This window comes from Peromyscus eremicus, chromosome 12, assembly GCF_949786415.1.
Source record: "Peromyscus eremicus chromosome 12, PerEre_H2_v1, whole genome shotgun sequence".
Classification (NCBI taxonomy): domain Eukaryota; kingdom Metazoa; phylum Chordata; class Mammalia; order Rodentia; family Cricetidae; genus Peromyscus; species Peromyscus eremicus.
In genome coordinates, this window is record NC_081428.1 from 45924592 (window position 1) to 45937713 (window position 13122).

The 13122-nt window shown below is 34.0% G+C and overlaps 1 protein-coding gene and 1 non-coding gene across 3 annotated transcripts in view; both read left to right on the plus strand.

Moving 5' to 3' along the window:
• Positions 1 to 13122, plus strand: part of Dzip3 (DAZ interacting zinc finger protein 3) — a 69131-nt gene that overhangs the window by 38958 nt on the left and 17051 nt on the right. For both annotated transcript variants that reach the window (XM_059277178.1, XM_059277179.1), the window contains 8 exons: positions 868 to 900; positions 2422 to 2591; positions 3426 to 3470; positions 6321 to 6346; positions 6962 to 7127; positions 8617 to 8712; positions 10181 to 10308; positions 10635 to 10703. In XM_059277178.1, coding sequence (XP_059133161.1) covers positions 868 to 900; positions 2422 to 2591; positions 3426 to 3470; positions 6321 to 6346; positions 6962 to 7127; positions 8617 to 8712; positions 10181 to 10308; positions 10635 to 10703 — 733 coding nt within the window. The remainder of the gene's footprint in view (positions 1 to 867; positions 901 to 2421; positions 2592 to 3425; positions 3471 to 6320; positions 6347 to 6961; positions 7128 to 8616; positions 8713 to 10180; positions 10309 to 10634; positions 10704 to 13122) is intronic.
• LOC131923005 (U6 spliceosomal RNA) lies at positions 9059 to 9168 on the plus strand. Its single transcript, XR_009382463.1, has one exon. It is a non-coding gene; the product is annotated as a U6 spliceosomal RNA (small nuclear RNA).

A 13122-nucleotide genomic window follows, 5' to 3' on the forward strand; every position in this document is an offset into this window, starting at 1 on the left:
GGTGTGTACCTGCAATTGATACATCTACAACACAACTCCTGCACCTAACGCTCAGGGAACATTCCAGAAGAGGGTGCGGAAAGATTGTAAGAGCCAAAGGACCAGGAAAACTGCTGTGAGATTTATCTTCCTAGAAATGACAGGGGAGCTTCACCCATGACACCTTAACATTATAACTGTTTAATCAAGAACTGAGAAGTACAACTCCAGTAGATGTGCTAATATGGAAGGGGAAAATCTCTAGAGGGGCCCCACCTCTAGACAAAAACTATGGGCAACTAAGAGACTGCTGAGAGTGGAAGAAATAGTGTTCCTCAGAAATGAGTTCCCTAATTGGTTATCCAGTACCGAGGGGCCAGCTCCGAAGTCATATACCAGTAACACTAAATGGATTGAACAGGTTGTATTTATATGTATGCATATGTAACAGTAACAACTAAATGAAAAGAATGCATGATTTCAAGAGGAGGAAGGGAGCGGGGAGAGCTTGGGGTAAGAGAGAACATAGAAGAGGAAAACTATGAAATTGTATTTTAATTAAAAATAAATTGTTGATGCTCCAAGTCTTAACTATTATGAACTGTCATTTTTATTTGTTTTACTTTGTTTCTTAAATCATGGATTTATAGCTATTACTATAATTAGATTGTGCCTTGTCTCAACTACATTAGTGAGCAGTGCTGGTTCTTTTCTAGATAGTTATAGAATAACTATAGTATTACTAATAGTATTAGTTAATAGTATAATAGTTAGTATACTATAACTATTAGCATTCTAAGGATTTCTGGCCTTTCTTAATCCTAGTCAGATACTTGTTGGTGTGCTTGCAGTTACACTCCTAATTATTTTTTTCTCTGTTTGCCATAGGAATTGCTCTACAGTCAATAACAGGCAGTCAGCGTAAGTATATTTGAATTCAAAATACATAAGTGACCTTTTAATTCAGCATCCCTAAGACATACATATGTTGTTGACATGTGTTTATATGTCATGTCATATATATATATATATATATATATATATATATATATATATACACTAAAGTGTACATTACCCACAAGCTTAGAAAATTCTATCACCAGCTTACTGTTGGCCAGCTGATCCTAGTATCTGCCTTGCTCAGATTTGACTGTAGTGCATGTCACAGGACTTACCCAAGGATGAGGTTCCAGATTTTTATACTCAGGACTTAAGCAGGCAGAAATGCCTGTCTGCTTGCTCTACTTGCTTAACTGCTGCTTTATGTAGCATTATTGTCTTCATAAGCCAATGTCTATACCTCTGTATTATGGGGACAGGTGGTGAGTTGCTATTTTTCACTTCCTTTTTCTTTTTTGGTGTTTTTTTGTTGTTGTTGTTTTGTTTTTGCTTTTGTTGTTGTTCTTAATCTACCTATATTCGCCTAACAAGTATCTGAATATCTGTGACTGCAACACGTGACTCCTGCCTAGTTTAGTAATTTCCATTCAGAGGCTCTAAATAATAAAATTTAGGGGCCTAAAGAGATTGCTCAGTGGTTAAGAGAATTTGCTGTTCTTGCAGAGGACCCCACTTGAGTTTCCATCACCAATATCAGGCTGCTCACAACCACCTGTATTCCTATATACCTGCAGCTTCAAGAGAATCCATACTCTCTTCTTATCTCTGTGGGTACACACACACGCACACGCACACACGTAAAAAGTGCAAACATGCACATGCACACGCACAAATAAATCTTAAGTAAACAAGTGTAAATTAAAAATGTAATTTATGTTCTCAAAGTTATTCTTTAGAGAACAATACCATGTGTTTGCTTGAGGTTAAAGTTGGGCCATCTATGAGGAAGTTTTGAGGCTGAATATTTAGGACAATGAGAGAGCAAAGATTCAAAGAAGTAGTCGTATAATATGGTGCAGTTACATTTTATGAAAAAGGAAAGGGAAATGATCTAGTTTTTCCCTGCTTTATGTTTCATATTTATATTCTATAAAATAATGTTAGTTGCGTTTTACTAAGGTCAATGGCAGAATTTAATACCTTAGTATTTAAATTGTACTTACATTTTAAAGTACCTAACACTTAGAATTTATTTAACTATCAATGAGGAGTCACATTGTTTTGGTTTGTACTGGTTGGTTCCAGGTTTATATGCATACCTGTGATTTATGGCTAAGTAGGCATACAATTTTCACATAGAAATGAAGTGTTTATGTGCTTGCCATGGAGCAAATGTTTGAAGTCAAGACAACTTGCTGAATTGGTTCTCTCCCTCTACCATGTGGGTTCTGGGAATCAGTCTCAGGTCATCAGGTATGATGGCAAGAGCCTTTACTTACTGCACTATCTTGCTTGCCTAGTAAATATTTTATAATTATAACAAAAGGCTAAACTTCTCAAAACTTTGCCTCTCGATTTTATATCTTTCTCTTTATTATTTAGGTATGGATATAGAAGAGTTACAGAACGATGAAGAAGAATTGAGTCCACCTGTGATGGAATACAGTATAAATGTGAAATCAAACACTGAAATACAGTTAGCAGAAATAAATAAAGATGTATCCTCGATACCTAGTGAATCTTCAACAGAATCTGTTAAAGATCTTCAAGAGGTATAAGGTTTACCATTTGAATTTGAAGAACTTATACTGCACTTCTGATGTTGCTTGTACTATATTGAGAGTATTGGAGGCAAGAGTCGGAGTTGAAATGACTCTGCCCATTTCTTTCAACTGTAGCTTCTCCTTCAGTAATTATTTTGTCAAAATTCAAGCACTTTGTTAGCTACGGAAATCCATTTTTTTTTTTTTTTACTCTCGGCCATTGGAAGTACATTTGAGAGAGAAAAGAACAAGATGTAATAGGAATAGAAGAGATAGAGAAAATAAGAACATTGAGATATTTCAATATCTCTTAACACAGAAGTAGAGATGAAATCATTTAGATGAAATCTGAATGGCTTAGCAGATAGCTGCTATATTTATCTTATGAGCATGAATATATTGTTGCTCTTTAAAAAGGTCCATTCTCGCCGGGCGGTGGTGGCGCATGCCTTTAATCCCAGCACTTGGGAGGCAGAGCCAGGCGGATCTCTGTGACTTCAAGGCCAGCCTGGGCTACAAAATGAGTTCCAGGAAAGGTGCAAAACTACACAGAGAAACCCTGCCTCGAAAAACCAAAAAAAAAAAAAGTTCCATTCTCTTTTTTTGTTGTTGTTTTTGTTTGATATGTTCTTCTCTGTATTCTTTTTCAAGGATTTGAAGGTTGAAATTAAATTAAGTATACTTGTTTCCATAAAAATGTACAAAATATCTAGAAAAATCCATAAAAATCTAGAAAAATAATTATTAGAAGACATAGACTTCAGTAGTTAGAAGAAACTAGATAATATCCACTGTACAGCTTGAATAACATATTAAGTAAATGGTTTATTTCTTATCTATTAGGTTAAAAGTAAAACAAAGAAGAAGAAAAAAACTAAGAATAAAAAGGTAAGTCACTGCATTGGCATTGTAACAGATGGATGTCTGATCATGAATACCTGAAGTTTAATACACAATTCACAATTAGGACTTAAATTCATCCAGATGGACATACAAATTATTCAAAACCTTATTGAGCGTACATTTACATACAGCTCCGTTTCTATAGTAAACAGTCTTGAATTAGTCACTTGATAATTTCTTTAATTTCTGCATTATACTCTCATTTTTAAAAATGGCTGTAGTCAGAGTTTTCTTTGGGCCACCAGCTCACAAATAATAACATGGAGACTAATTATTTAGTTATGAAAGCTCAACTTTAGCTTAGGCTTGTGCCTCTAGCTCCTATAACTTCAATTAACACAATTTTTATTAATCTACATTTTGCCACATGGCCTTTACCTCTTTCCCATTCTGTGTGTCTGACTCGTTCTGCGTTTCCATGGCATCTTTCACATGCCTCCTACTCTCTCTTTCCTTGCAAATCCCACCTGAACCTCCTGCCCAGCTATTGGCCGGTTAGCTTTCTAGTGCACCAATCACAGCAATGCATCTTCACACAGTGTTCAATTATCTCACAAAAAAATGGTTCCTTATTTTATTCGCAGCTGCTTTTTTGTCACATCCCTGCTGTATTCCAAAGTGTTTGCTCAGAACTTTCTACATTACCCAGTCCTCAGACTTTTGTCAGCTGCAAAAAAGAAAAGTCACTGTATGAATTATAGATGTTATTAAAACTCTGATTTGCTTGGAGAAGTATAAGGAAAAATGGGAATATTTTTAATGGTGCATATGGCTAATAATTATGCCATGTGAACTTTGTGATTAAAAGAAAAATCGTAATTTTTCTAATATGGAACATACTCAAAATCTTGATACTTCTGTGTATCATAAACTGACTAGTTTCTCTAAATACAGTTTACTTATATGTTATTAGTCACTAAGATAAACATTTTAATGACTAATGAAACTTAATGAAGATTAATTTGTAAATACTAAGATTAAGAATAAAATAACATTTTAGTCTGCTAAGTAAAATATCAGTGGCATTGTCATACTATTGTAACCATTATAAAATTTACTCAGTTGTTATTATGAAAATTAAACTAAAAATATGAGTATTTTGGGAGGGACTGGAGAGATGGCTCAGCAGTTAAGAGCATTCATTGACTGGTCTTCCAGAGGACCCAGTTTCAATTCCCAGCACCCTCATGGCAGCTCACAACTGTCTGTAACTCCATTTCAAGGGGATCTGACACCTTCACACCAATGTACATAAAATAAATAAGTTAAAATAAATGTTTTAAATTTTTAGTAGTTTTATTTAATAAGGTACAGCAGCACTCATTAGTGATATATATTTTCCAAGATAATGCTAAGTCTCAGGGTCATACCCCATAAGCTAGCATGTATCTAAATGACTGCTTTTTTAACATTCTGGGATTCTGTAATTTAGTTTTATTAAAGAAATTGAGAGACTTTTGAAAATGATAGTTTTAAGAGATTTTTGGCATTACAAGACAAATTCATGTTATATTTTAATCTTAGTATTAAATAACTTACAAATTCTAAAAATAGAAAATTAGACTTGTAGTAATTTTATGTTGTGTTACACGATTAGTGTTGCTATAGGTGCAACACTGTGTATACTTTTGTAGTATATACAGGAGGCCCTGAACACTGTCAGCCTCATTGTCTAATCAAGAATTCCCGTGAAAACGGTTAGCATATGGAAGTTTGCTTGTTATACGAAGTAATGACAAGGTCTCTATGAGAAATTGCAACCTCCTTTCTTGGTTGTTTTATAACATATGGACCTAACATTATAACAGTAGCTCTGAAAATGCCTATCAGGAGTTATCTGGAAGAAAGCAATCAAATTTTGTGTATCTCCCACCAGAGTTAGAGTAAGGAAAAGACTAGGAGGGGTTTTGGTTTGTTTGTTTGTTTGTTTCTTTTTTGTATGATGAAGCCTTAAGAAGAAAGAAACTTGACAGGAAAATGAACTCTGCCCTTTAAATTGAGTTGTCACTGTACAGGGCAGAATGGCTAAAGGCTAAAGTGGATTGACGTGAAGTTTTCATGGGAAGAGCTAAAGTGGACTTTGGAAAATGATAATCAACTGTTCTAGATGTATTCATTATGAACAGCTGAAGGTCTTTTTATATCAGGTATTTGACTCAAGTGTTCACATATGCTAAAACCGAGGTAGAGATGAACATTTCTAAATAGTAAAAAGAAATTGGTATAAAAATGAGAAAACAAATTTGTATGTATAGCCTTGTACCTGTAGAGGAAACGTGTAGATAGTAGAAGTCAATACTCCTGGTTAATTAATATTCCTAATTTAAGTTGTGTTCATGTATATTAAGTGTCTTTTATGTATAAGATTCTTCAAATATCAATCTGATTTATTTTTTTTCCATGTAGTTTTTCAAAATCCTTTTGTTTAGTTAGTGTGGAAATAATGGATTTTACATATACTCTGTCCCAAGGTTTCCTAATAGATACAAACTCACATCCAGTATTCACTTCTATTATCTCACTCACTTGATTTTCAAGATTATAAAATAAATTTAATGAGATGCAAACACTATTTAAATGGGAAATAGGATAAGTAGGAATTAGAAAAACCACATTGTATCACATACAGTGTGGTTATGTATTTCATAGAATTCACATTTCTGTTTTATAGTTGACTGATGATACATAAGTATGTACAGCATCATTATACAAAATGATGTATAATTTTTTAGTTGTGAAAAGTTTGAGAGAAACACATCTAAATGCAATATTATCACTGTGTTGAGCTAAAGTAGTTGATACAGATTACTAATTCTTGTGTTGCTGTCTTTTCAGGATAAAGACTCAGAAGAAGAGCAAGGGTAAGTATTTACATCTTAACTTTTCTTAGTATTTTTAAGGTATGCTTTGTCAATAATACATGGATATCTTTTTGGAAACTTCTATTCAGTAGTCATCTAACACACTAACTCCTTCATTCAAACACTGACTTGAATGCTTACTAAAATAGGTAAAAATATACATAGACTAAAACTTAATTTAATAGATATATCATTCTTATGTCCCCAACAGACATATGTATATCCTTTCTTTGGTTGGGGTAAATGTATGAATTGTGATGATAATATAATATTGAAGATGTGGAAATGCTCGCAAACCTGTCCCAAAATACTATTTCCAAAATAACTAACATTAATAACTATAATTTGAAAAATAAACCCTGTGGTCTCCTAATTCCTGAAAACTGCTGTGAGCAATTAAATAGGTATTTTGAGCAAGTACTACCTCATATGTTAATGTCCATTGTTAGTGTTCATGAGAAAAGAACAGTGTGAGCACTGTCTAGACTTTGACCATGAACCCTTCTAATGCAGAGTATCTCACAAGGCAGTATAATACTAATTTGAGAGGCCGTAGCCTATAAGGAAAGCACTGTACCTTTGTGAAAGGTCACATTGACTATGTCCCCACTATAGCTCATATATGGTAGAAAAGGAAGACCAACTGGAAACAGAACAAGTAGATGTACACACACTCAGCACATCCGTAAAAACTGATGCAAGTGATGCGCAAGAAGATTCTGCAGCGGAGGACAAGTTCTGTAGCCTGGATGAACTACATATTCTGGACATGGTAGAGCAGGTGAGCAGTGGAGAGGGCCCAGCCCTGCCTTCCTCCTTGGAGAAAGAGTTGTTAATTTTGTTTTTGTAGACTGTTTAAGCAGTATGTCTTTTTGAAAAGCCCAGCAGAAAAGCAACAAAAACAGGGTGTATTGCAAGACAAGGGGATTACAAAAAAAAAAAATTGGCACTACAAACTTTACATGTGCCCTCAAAATCACTTCATGGTTACTGGGCAAAGTTAATAAATGCCTTTCTTGTAAAAGTGGTTTCTGAAGAGTGTGAAGGAACAGAGAGAGGAGACACCACCACCACACTGAAAACTAGAATAAATCCCACTAAATTACATGTTATGAAAATAGATTTTAATAAATCAAAACTACTTTGATTTTTTTTTAATTAAATTTGGTTAGAACCATGAAATACCTCCTAAAAAGCAATTTTTTCAAGCTCCTTTTTTGATAGTAGCCACCGATTGAAATGATATACCCATAAGTATATGAATATTAGTGCTCAAAGGAGCAATTAATTGTACAAAGTAGATGAAGGATTGAAAACACACGCACATGCACACACACATTGTGTTTGAATTTAGTAGTGAGCTGCTCTATGGTTTAAAATGTGGATGCATCACAATCAGTTACCCATTGTCCAAGTGTCAAGTTGATTTGAATAAATCCCTGGTTACAGTATTAAAATATGTATATATTAACTGAATTGACATAGCTTTGGCTATTACACTGAAATTTAAATATGGGGTCATTAATGTTAGTCCAGTAACCCAGAAGAACTCTAAAGTGAGAATCAAAATGTCACATACTTACAGAGAATGTTTATTCGCTTATTAGAAACCATTGAGCCACCTGCAAGGTGTCTAAGTGTGCTCTAGTAAGGTCCTTGTTAGTATATTGTTTATGATATAGGAGAGAAGTTGAACATTAAAATAAGTTGGTGCACTGCTGTAATTAAGAATGGGCACTTGGTATTGCCTGAGTTAGAATTCAGGCTCTTCCACTGTAAACATGGGCAAGTTACCCCTTTTAGTATCTTTTTTTTTTTGGGTGTTTTTTTTTTTTTTTTTTTTTTTTGGTTTTTTTGAGACAGGGTTTCTCTGTGTAGCTTTACACCTTTCCTGGAACTCGCTTTGGAGACCAGGCTGGCCTCGAACTCACAGAGATCCGCCTGGCTCTGCCTCCCGAGTGCTGGGATTAAAGGCGTGCGCCACCACCGCCCGGCCCCTTTTAGTATCTTAAAATAAAAATAGCAAGCACCTCATCATATGATTTCTATAAAAATAAGAGCATTACAAAAACTACAAGTAGCAAACATGAGTGTCACTCAGCAGTAGCTGCAACTTACAGCTGTTGTATTATTTAATGGGTGCTATTAGGGAAGTAAAGCATAAATGGGAATTGTTATATAAGGCAACTTTATATACAGGTGAAACACTGTAAATGGAAAATAATAGTGCTTTTTATAGGAAATAAATATTCTTGTTACATTTGCTTAAGGGTTCATCTGGAAAGGAAAGTACAGACTGCAAAGAAACTGAAAAGGAAAGGCTTGCTCATCAACACCAGCTTTATAAATTGCAGTATGAGTGTGAAGTGAGTACTTTTGTCATTAGATCTAAGGGAAGTAATAAATAGATCAAATGTTTAATTTCAATGACATCGTTTTAAAGAACTGAATGAAATGAACCTTTATTCATTACTGGTGGGGGTGCAAATTAATACAAACATTGTTCAAATCAGTGTGTAGATTTCTCAAAGAAATAAAAATAGAAATGCAGGGACCCATCCTTCTCACTCCTTGCCATATACTCAGGGAACTCCATACCTACCGTAGAGATGTTTGCATCCTTCTTGTTTTTCGCAGCTTTATTCACTATAGCAAAGAATTGAAATCAACCTTCTCTATCAGTAGATATTGAATGGATAATGAAAATTTGGTGTGATGGTAGCTTCAGTAGCACATAAACTAAAATTGGAATGATACAGAGAAGATTAGCATGGCCCTTGTGCAAGGATGACACACAAATTTGTGAAGCCTTCCATATTTTGTCCAACTCTACTGAGTTAGTTTTTGTTTTCTTTTGTTGTTGTTTTTGTTTTTTTGAGACGGGGTTTCTCTGTGTAGCTTTGTGCCTTTCCTGGAACTCGCTTTATAGGCCAGGCTGGCCTCGAACTCACAGAGATCCGCCTGCCTCTGCCTCTCGAGTGCTAGGATTAAAGGCGTGCACCACAACCGCCCGGCAGTTTTTGTTTTCTTATTATACCTTAGAAGCCTGTTTTCCAATGAGAGACAGAAAGGGAGTAGATCTAGATGGGAGGGGAAGTGGGGAAGAACCTGGAAGAGTAGAAGGAGGGGAAACCATAATCAGGATATATTATGTGAGAAAAATACTTATTTTCAATAAAAAGAAGATTTGGTGTGTATGTGTGTGTGAGAGTGTACCCACATATTTATGAATACTGCTTAGCTCTAAAAACAAATAAAGTTTAAAGATCTGCAAGAAAATGGATGGACTTTGATGTATAATATTAATTGAGATCACACAGTCTCAGAAATAAAGTGCATGCTCACTTGTATGTGGAATCTAGACTATATATATATATATATATATATATATGTATGTATGTATATATATTATATATATAAACAAGTGTGCATGTGGGTACTGTATAATATGAAAGAACAAGAAAGACTGAATAAGGGGAGGAGGAAGGACTAAATATGAATAATGGATATAAGTTATGAAAGAGAATATAAAGTTCTTTTGCCATAGGTTTTTTTGTGGTGATAAATGCATAAAATATTTGATACTGAAAATGAAATATTTAATGTGAAGCTTCAAAATTCTCGTTTTAATGACAATGTTAATCATACATAATAAGTTCATTAAGTTGTATAGACATTGGGGCTGATTAATTTTGGTATGTAATGTTTTTATTTATTTGCAAGTATTTTTATAATGAACTTCATTTAAAAAATAGCCCAATGTAGATTTTGGATTTTGTTCTTTCGAATTTGTGGTGACTTGAATGCTGTAAAACAATACTTTTCATTGAGCAGGATTACAAAAGACAACTGAAAACAGTGACATTTCGGTGGCAGGAAGCTCAAATGCAGATTAAAAAGAAAGAAAAAATTATTGTATCTCTTAACCAGCAAGTGGCTTTTGGAATCAATAAAGTGTCCAAGTAAGTACAAACTTTGGGTAAAAGTGAAAATTCTGAATTTGTCTATCTTTTTCAGTCTTAATCTCCCTGCAGCCACTAGGTGGCAGTGTGACTGTACAATAGCAATTATAAAGGTTGTATGTGCTGCTTTTTGAGAAGTCAGAATAAGAAGATAGATAAATTTCAAATGGATGAGGTATAGGAGTTCATTTGCTGTTTTCAAGGCCAAGATTTGGGATTCATATAATACATACTCAGTCCCTTTCTCAGCCACAGTAGATAGAGCTTTTCTGTGTTAATGAGAAATAATTTCTAATATTTTATGATTTACTTCATTATTTGCTTAGATTACAGCGCCAAATCCATGCTAAAGATGATGAAATAAAGAACCTTAAAGATCAACTTTCCATGAAAAGGTATGGCATTTCCTTGTGTTGATACTGCCTCTCTGAAACTGCATTTTACTCAATATTTTTAGCTGGGATAACCAATAATTTATCATCCAAACATCACTTTTGCACATGAGATTGAGTAGTATCAGCAACTACATTGGGTTAATAAGTATAAACAAGAAGAGGTGTAGGCAGATTGGAAGTTATGTTCATCATAACTCTGACTGAAGAATACCGAGAGCAGTTCAGTCAGCAGCATTTCAGTCTCACAGCAAATTGCTACCAGAAACTGGAATTTCTTCTGTTAATACTGCTAGGTGCAAGTACTTTGTAGTATTGAACGTTTTACCAAGACTCGCTAATTCACATAGAATAAACTTCACCTGGTTAGTGCAAATGGCTCACTGCACTTTTAATATAGTCATTGAAGTACATAACCATCACTGCTCTCTTTTTCCAGAACATTTTTGTAAGCTCTAAAACGAACTATGTACTCTTTCAGTGCTACCCCCTCTTTACTCCTTTAGCTTCTCGTAACACTAATTTGTGTCTTTTGGATTTGTGTATTCTGAGCATTTCGTATAAATGCAGTTATGTGACTTCTTGTAGCCAGCTCCTTTCCTTTAACATACTGGTTTGAAATCCCTCCATGTTATAGCATGCATAAGTATACTTCCTTTTTATAAATCTGTATTGTTTAGATGTAGCACATTTTGTCTTCATCTGTTTGATGTCCATTTATTGATGACCCCCCTTATTAAGAAGCATTTATATATAGATGTTTTTTAATGTTTTCCTTTTGAATATATACCAAGAGTAAAATTGCAAGGTCATCAATAAACTTTGCATTTAACTTTTTAAAGAATTACTAAGCTGTTTTACAAGTAGCTACACCCTTTTATAGTGTAGGTAAGTGTTGGTGGGCCAGTTCTCATTTCTCTTCTTTCTCACCAAAACTTCTTAGATTATTTGTAATTGTTTTACCTGGTATATGTTAAATATAGAACAGAATGTAATTTTGATTTAGATTTGTATTTTTTCCACTGATTTAAGTACATTCAAGAACATCTTATGTGCTTATTAATAATCAGTGTATCTTCTTGAGTAAATTTTAATCCAAACTCTTGGCCTATTTTAAAGTTTGGAAATCTATTTTACTACTGAACACTATGAGTTCTTTGTATGTTTTAGTGCAAGTAGGATTTTTGCTGTGCCTCAAGGAAGTTAGGGAAGTGCTCTTGCAATCAGCTGTCAACAGCCCTGTATACAATTTTGATCTTTAGGTATTTTTACCCATTTTGAAAGTTGTTTTTCCATTTGCCTGATGTGTTTAAAGCGCAACTTTTTTATTTTGATGGAATAAAATTTTCTTTTTATTTTAGAGATATTTTATACAATATTTAGTGGTATAATAGTTAATACTTGTATTGAGGTAATATGTCTGCTTAAATATTTTTTATTTTTCTCCCTAGTAAGTGCTATTCTTTTTTTCTTTTTTCTTTCTTTCTTTTTTTTTTTTTTTTTTTTTTTTTTTTTTTTTTTTTTTTGGTTTCTCGAGACAGGCTATTCTTAATGGTATATATTTGTCATGTTCCCCCACCAATATTTCTTTAAGATTTTAAGCATCTGAGTGTATTTCTCTTAACAAAACATTGAAAATGGTTTCTGAGTTGTTCCTTATTATAAAATTATACTTTAGTTGTTCTTGTTAAAGGCAGAATTTAGTTGGCAGGCTATGTAGTTCTGAGATTTCAGTATAGAAAAAAAGAAAGAATCTTCAGAGCTTCCACAGTCTGTAGTAGCCTATACAGTATGGTTCTCTTCTTACATTTCAAGCTATGGAATTCAATTCCATTTTAAGGTGTGAACTCCAAATACTGAAAAAACTCGTAAACTATTTGATTGCAGTGACTTCCTTATTACAAGGGTAAGGAGTTATATGGCTGCTGTTGTTGATGCAAGAGCAGGCATTGTTAAATAAAAATGACAATAACTAACATTTAGTATGTAATGTCAAACATGGAATGTTTTATGTATATTTTCTGAATTATTTTTATAGCAATTGTTTTTTTTAAGGTGATAAAACTTTCTCTATTTTCACATGTGCAGAAATTAAGTATAGAGAACTAAGCACCTCGCTCATGTGGTTCCTCCACTATTATACACTATTGCCTGAGTAGTTACTAACAGCAGACACTGATTTCTCCAAGGTTGAGATAACACCTACTTTGATATCTAATAAGGGCTTGCTGCCTCCCAGCAGGTCTTTCTCATCTTATTCTACCCTCACATAGTAGAAGGGCTGTGGACCTGTCTCAAAGTATCATTTAAAATAAAGTACTATTCCCATCCATGACAATTTCATCCTTATGACCATATCACTTCCCAGAGTTCTGTGTCCAAATCATTAGGGAAAAAGTACTGCCTCCTCCAAGATCCTCAT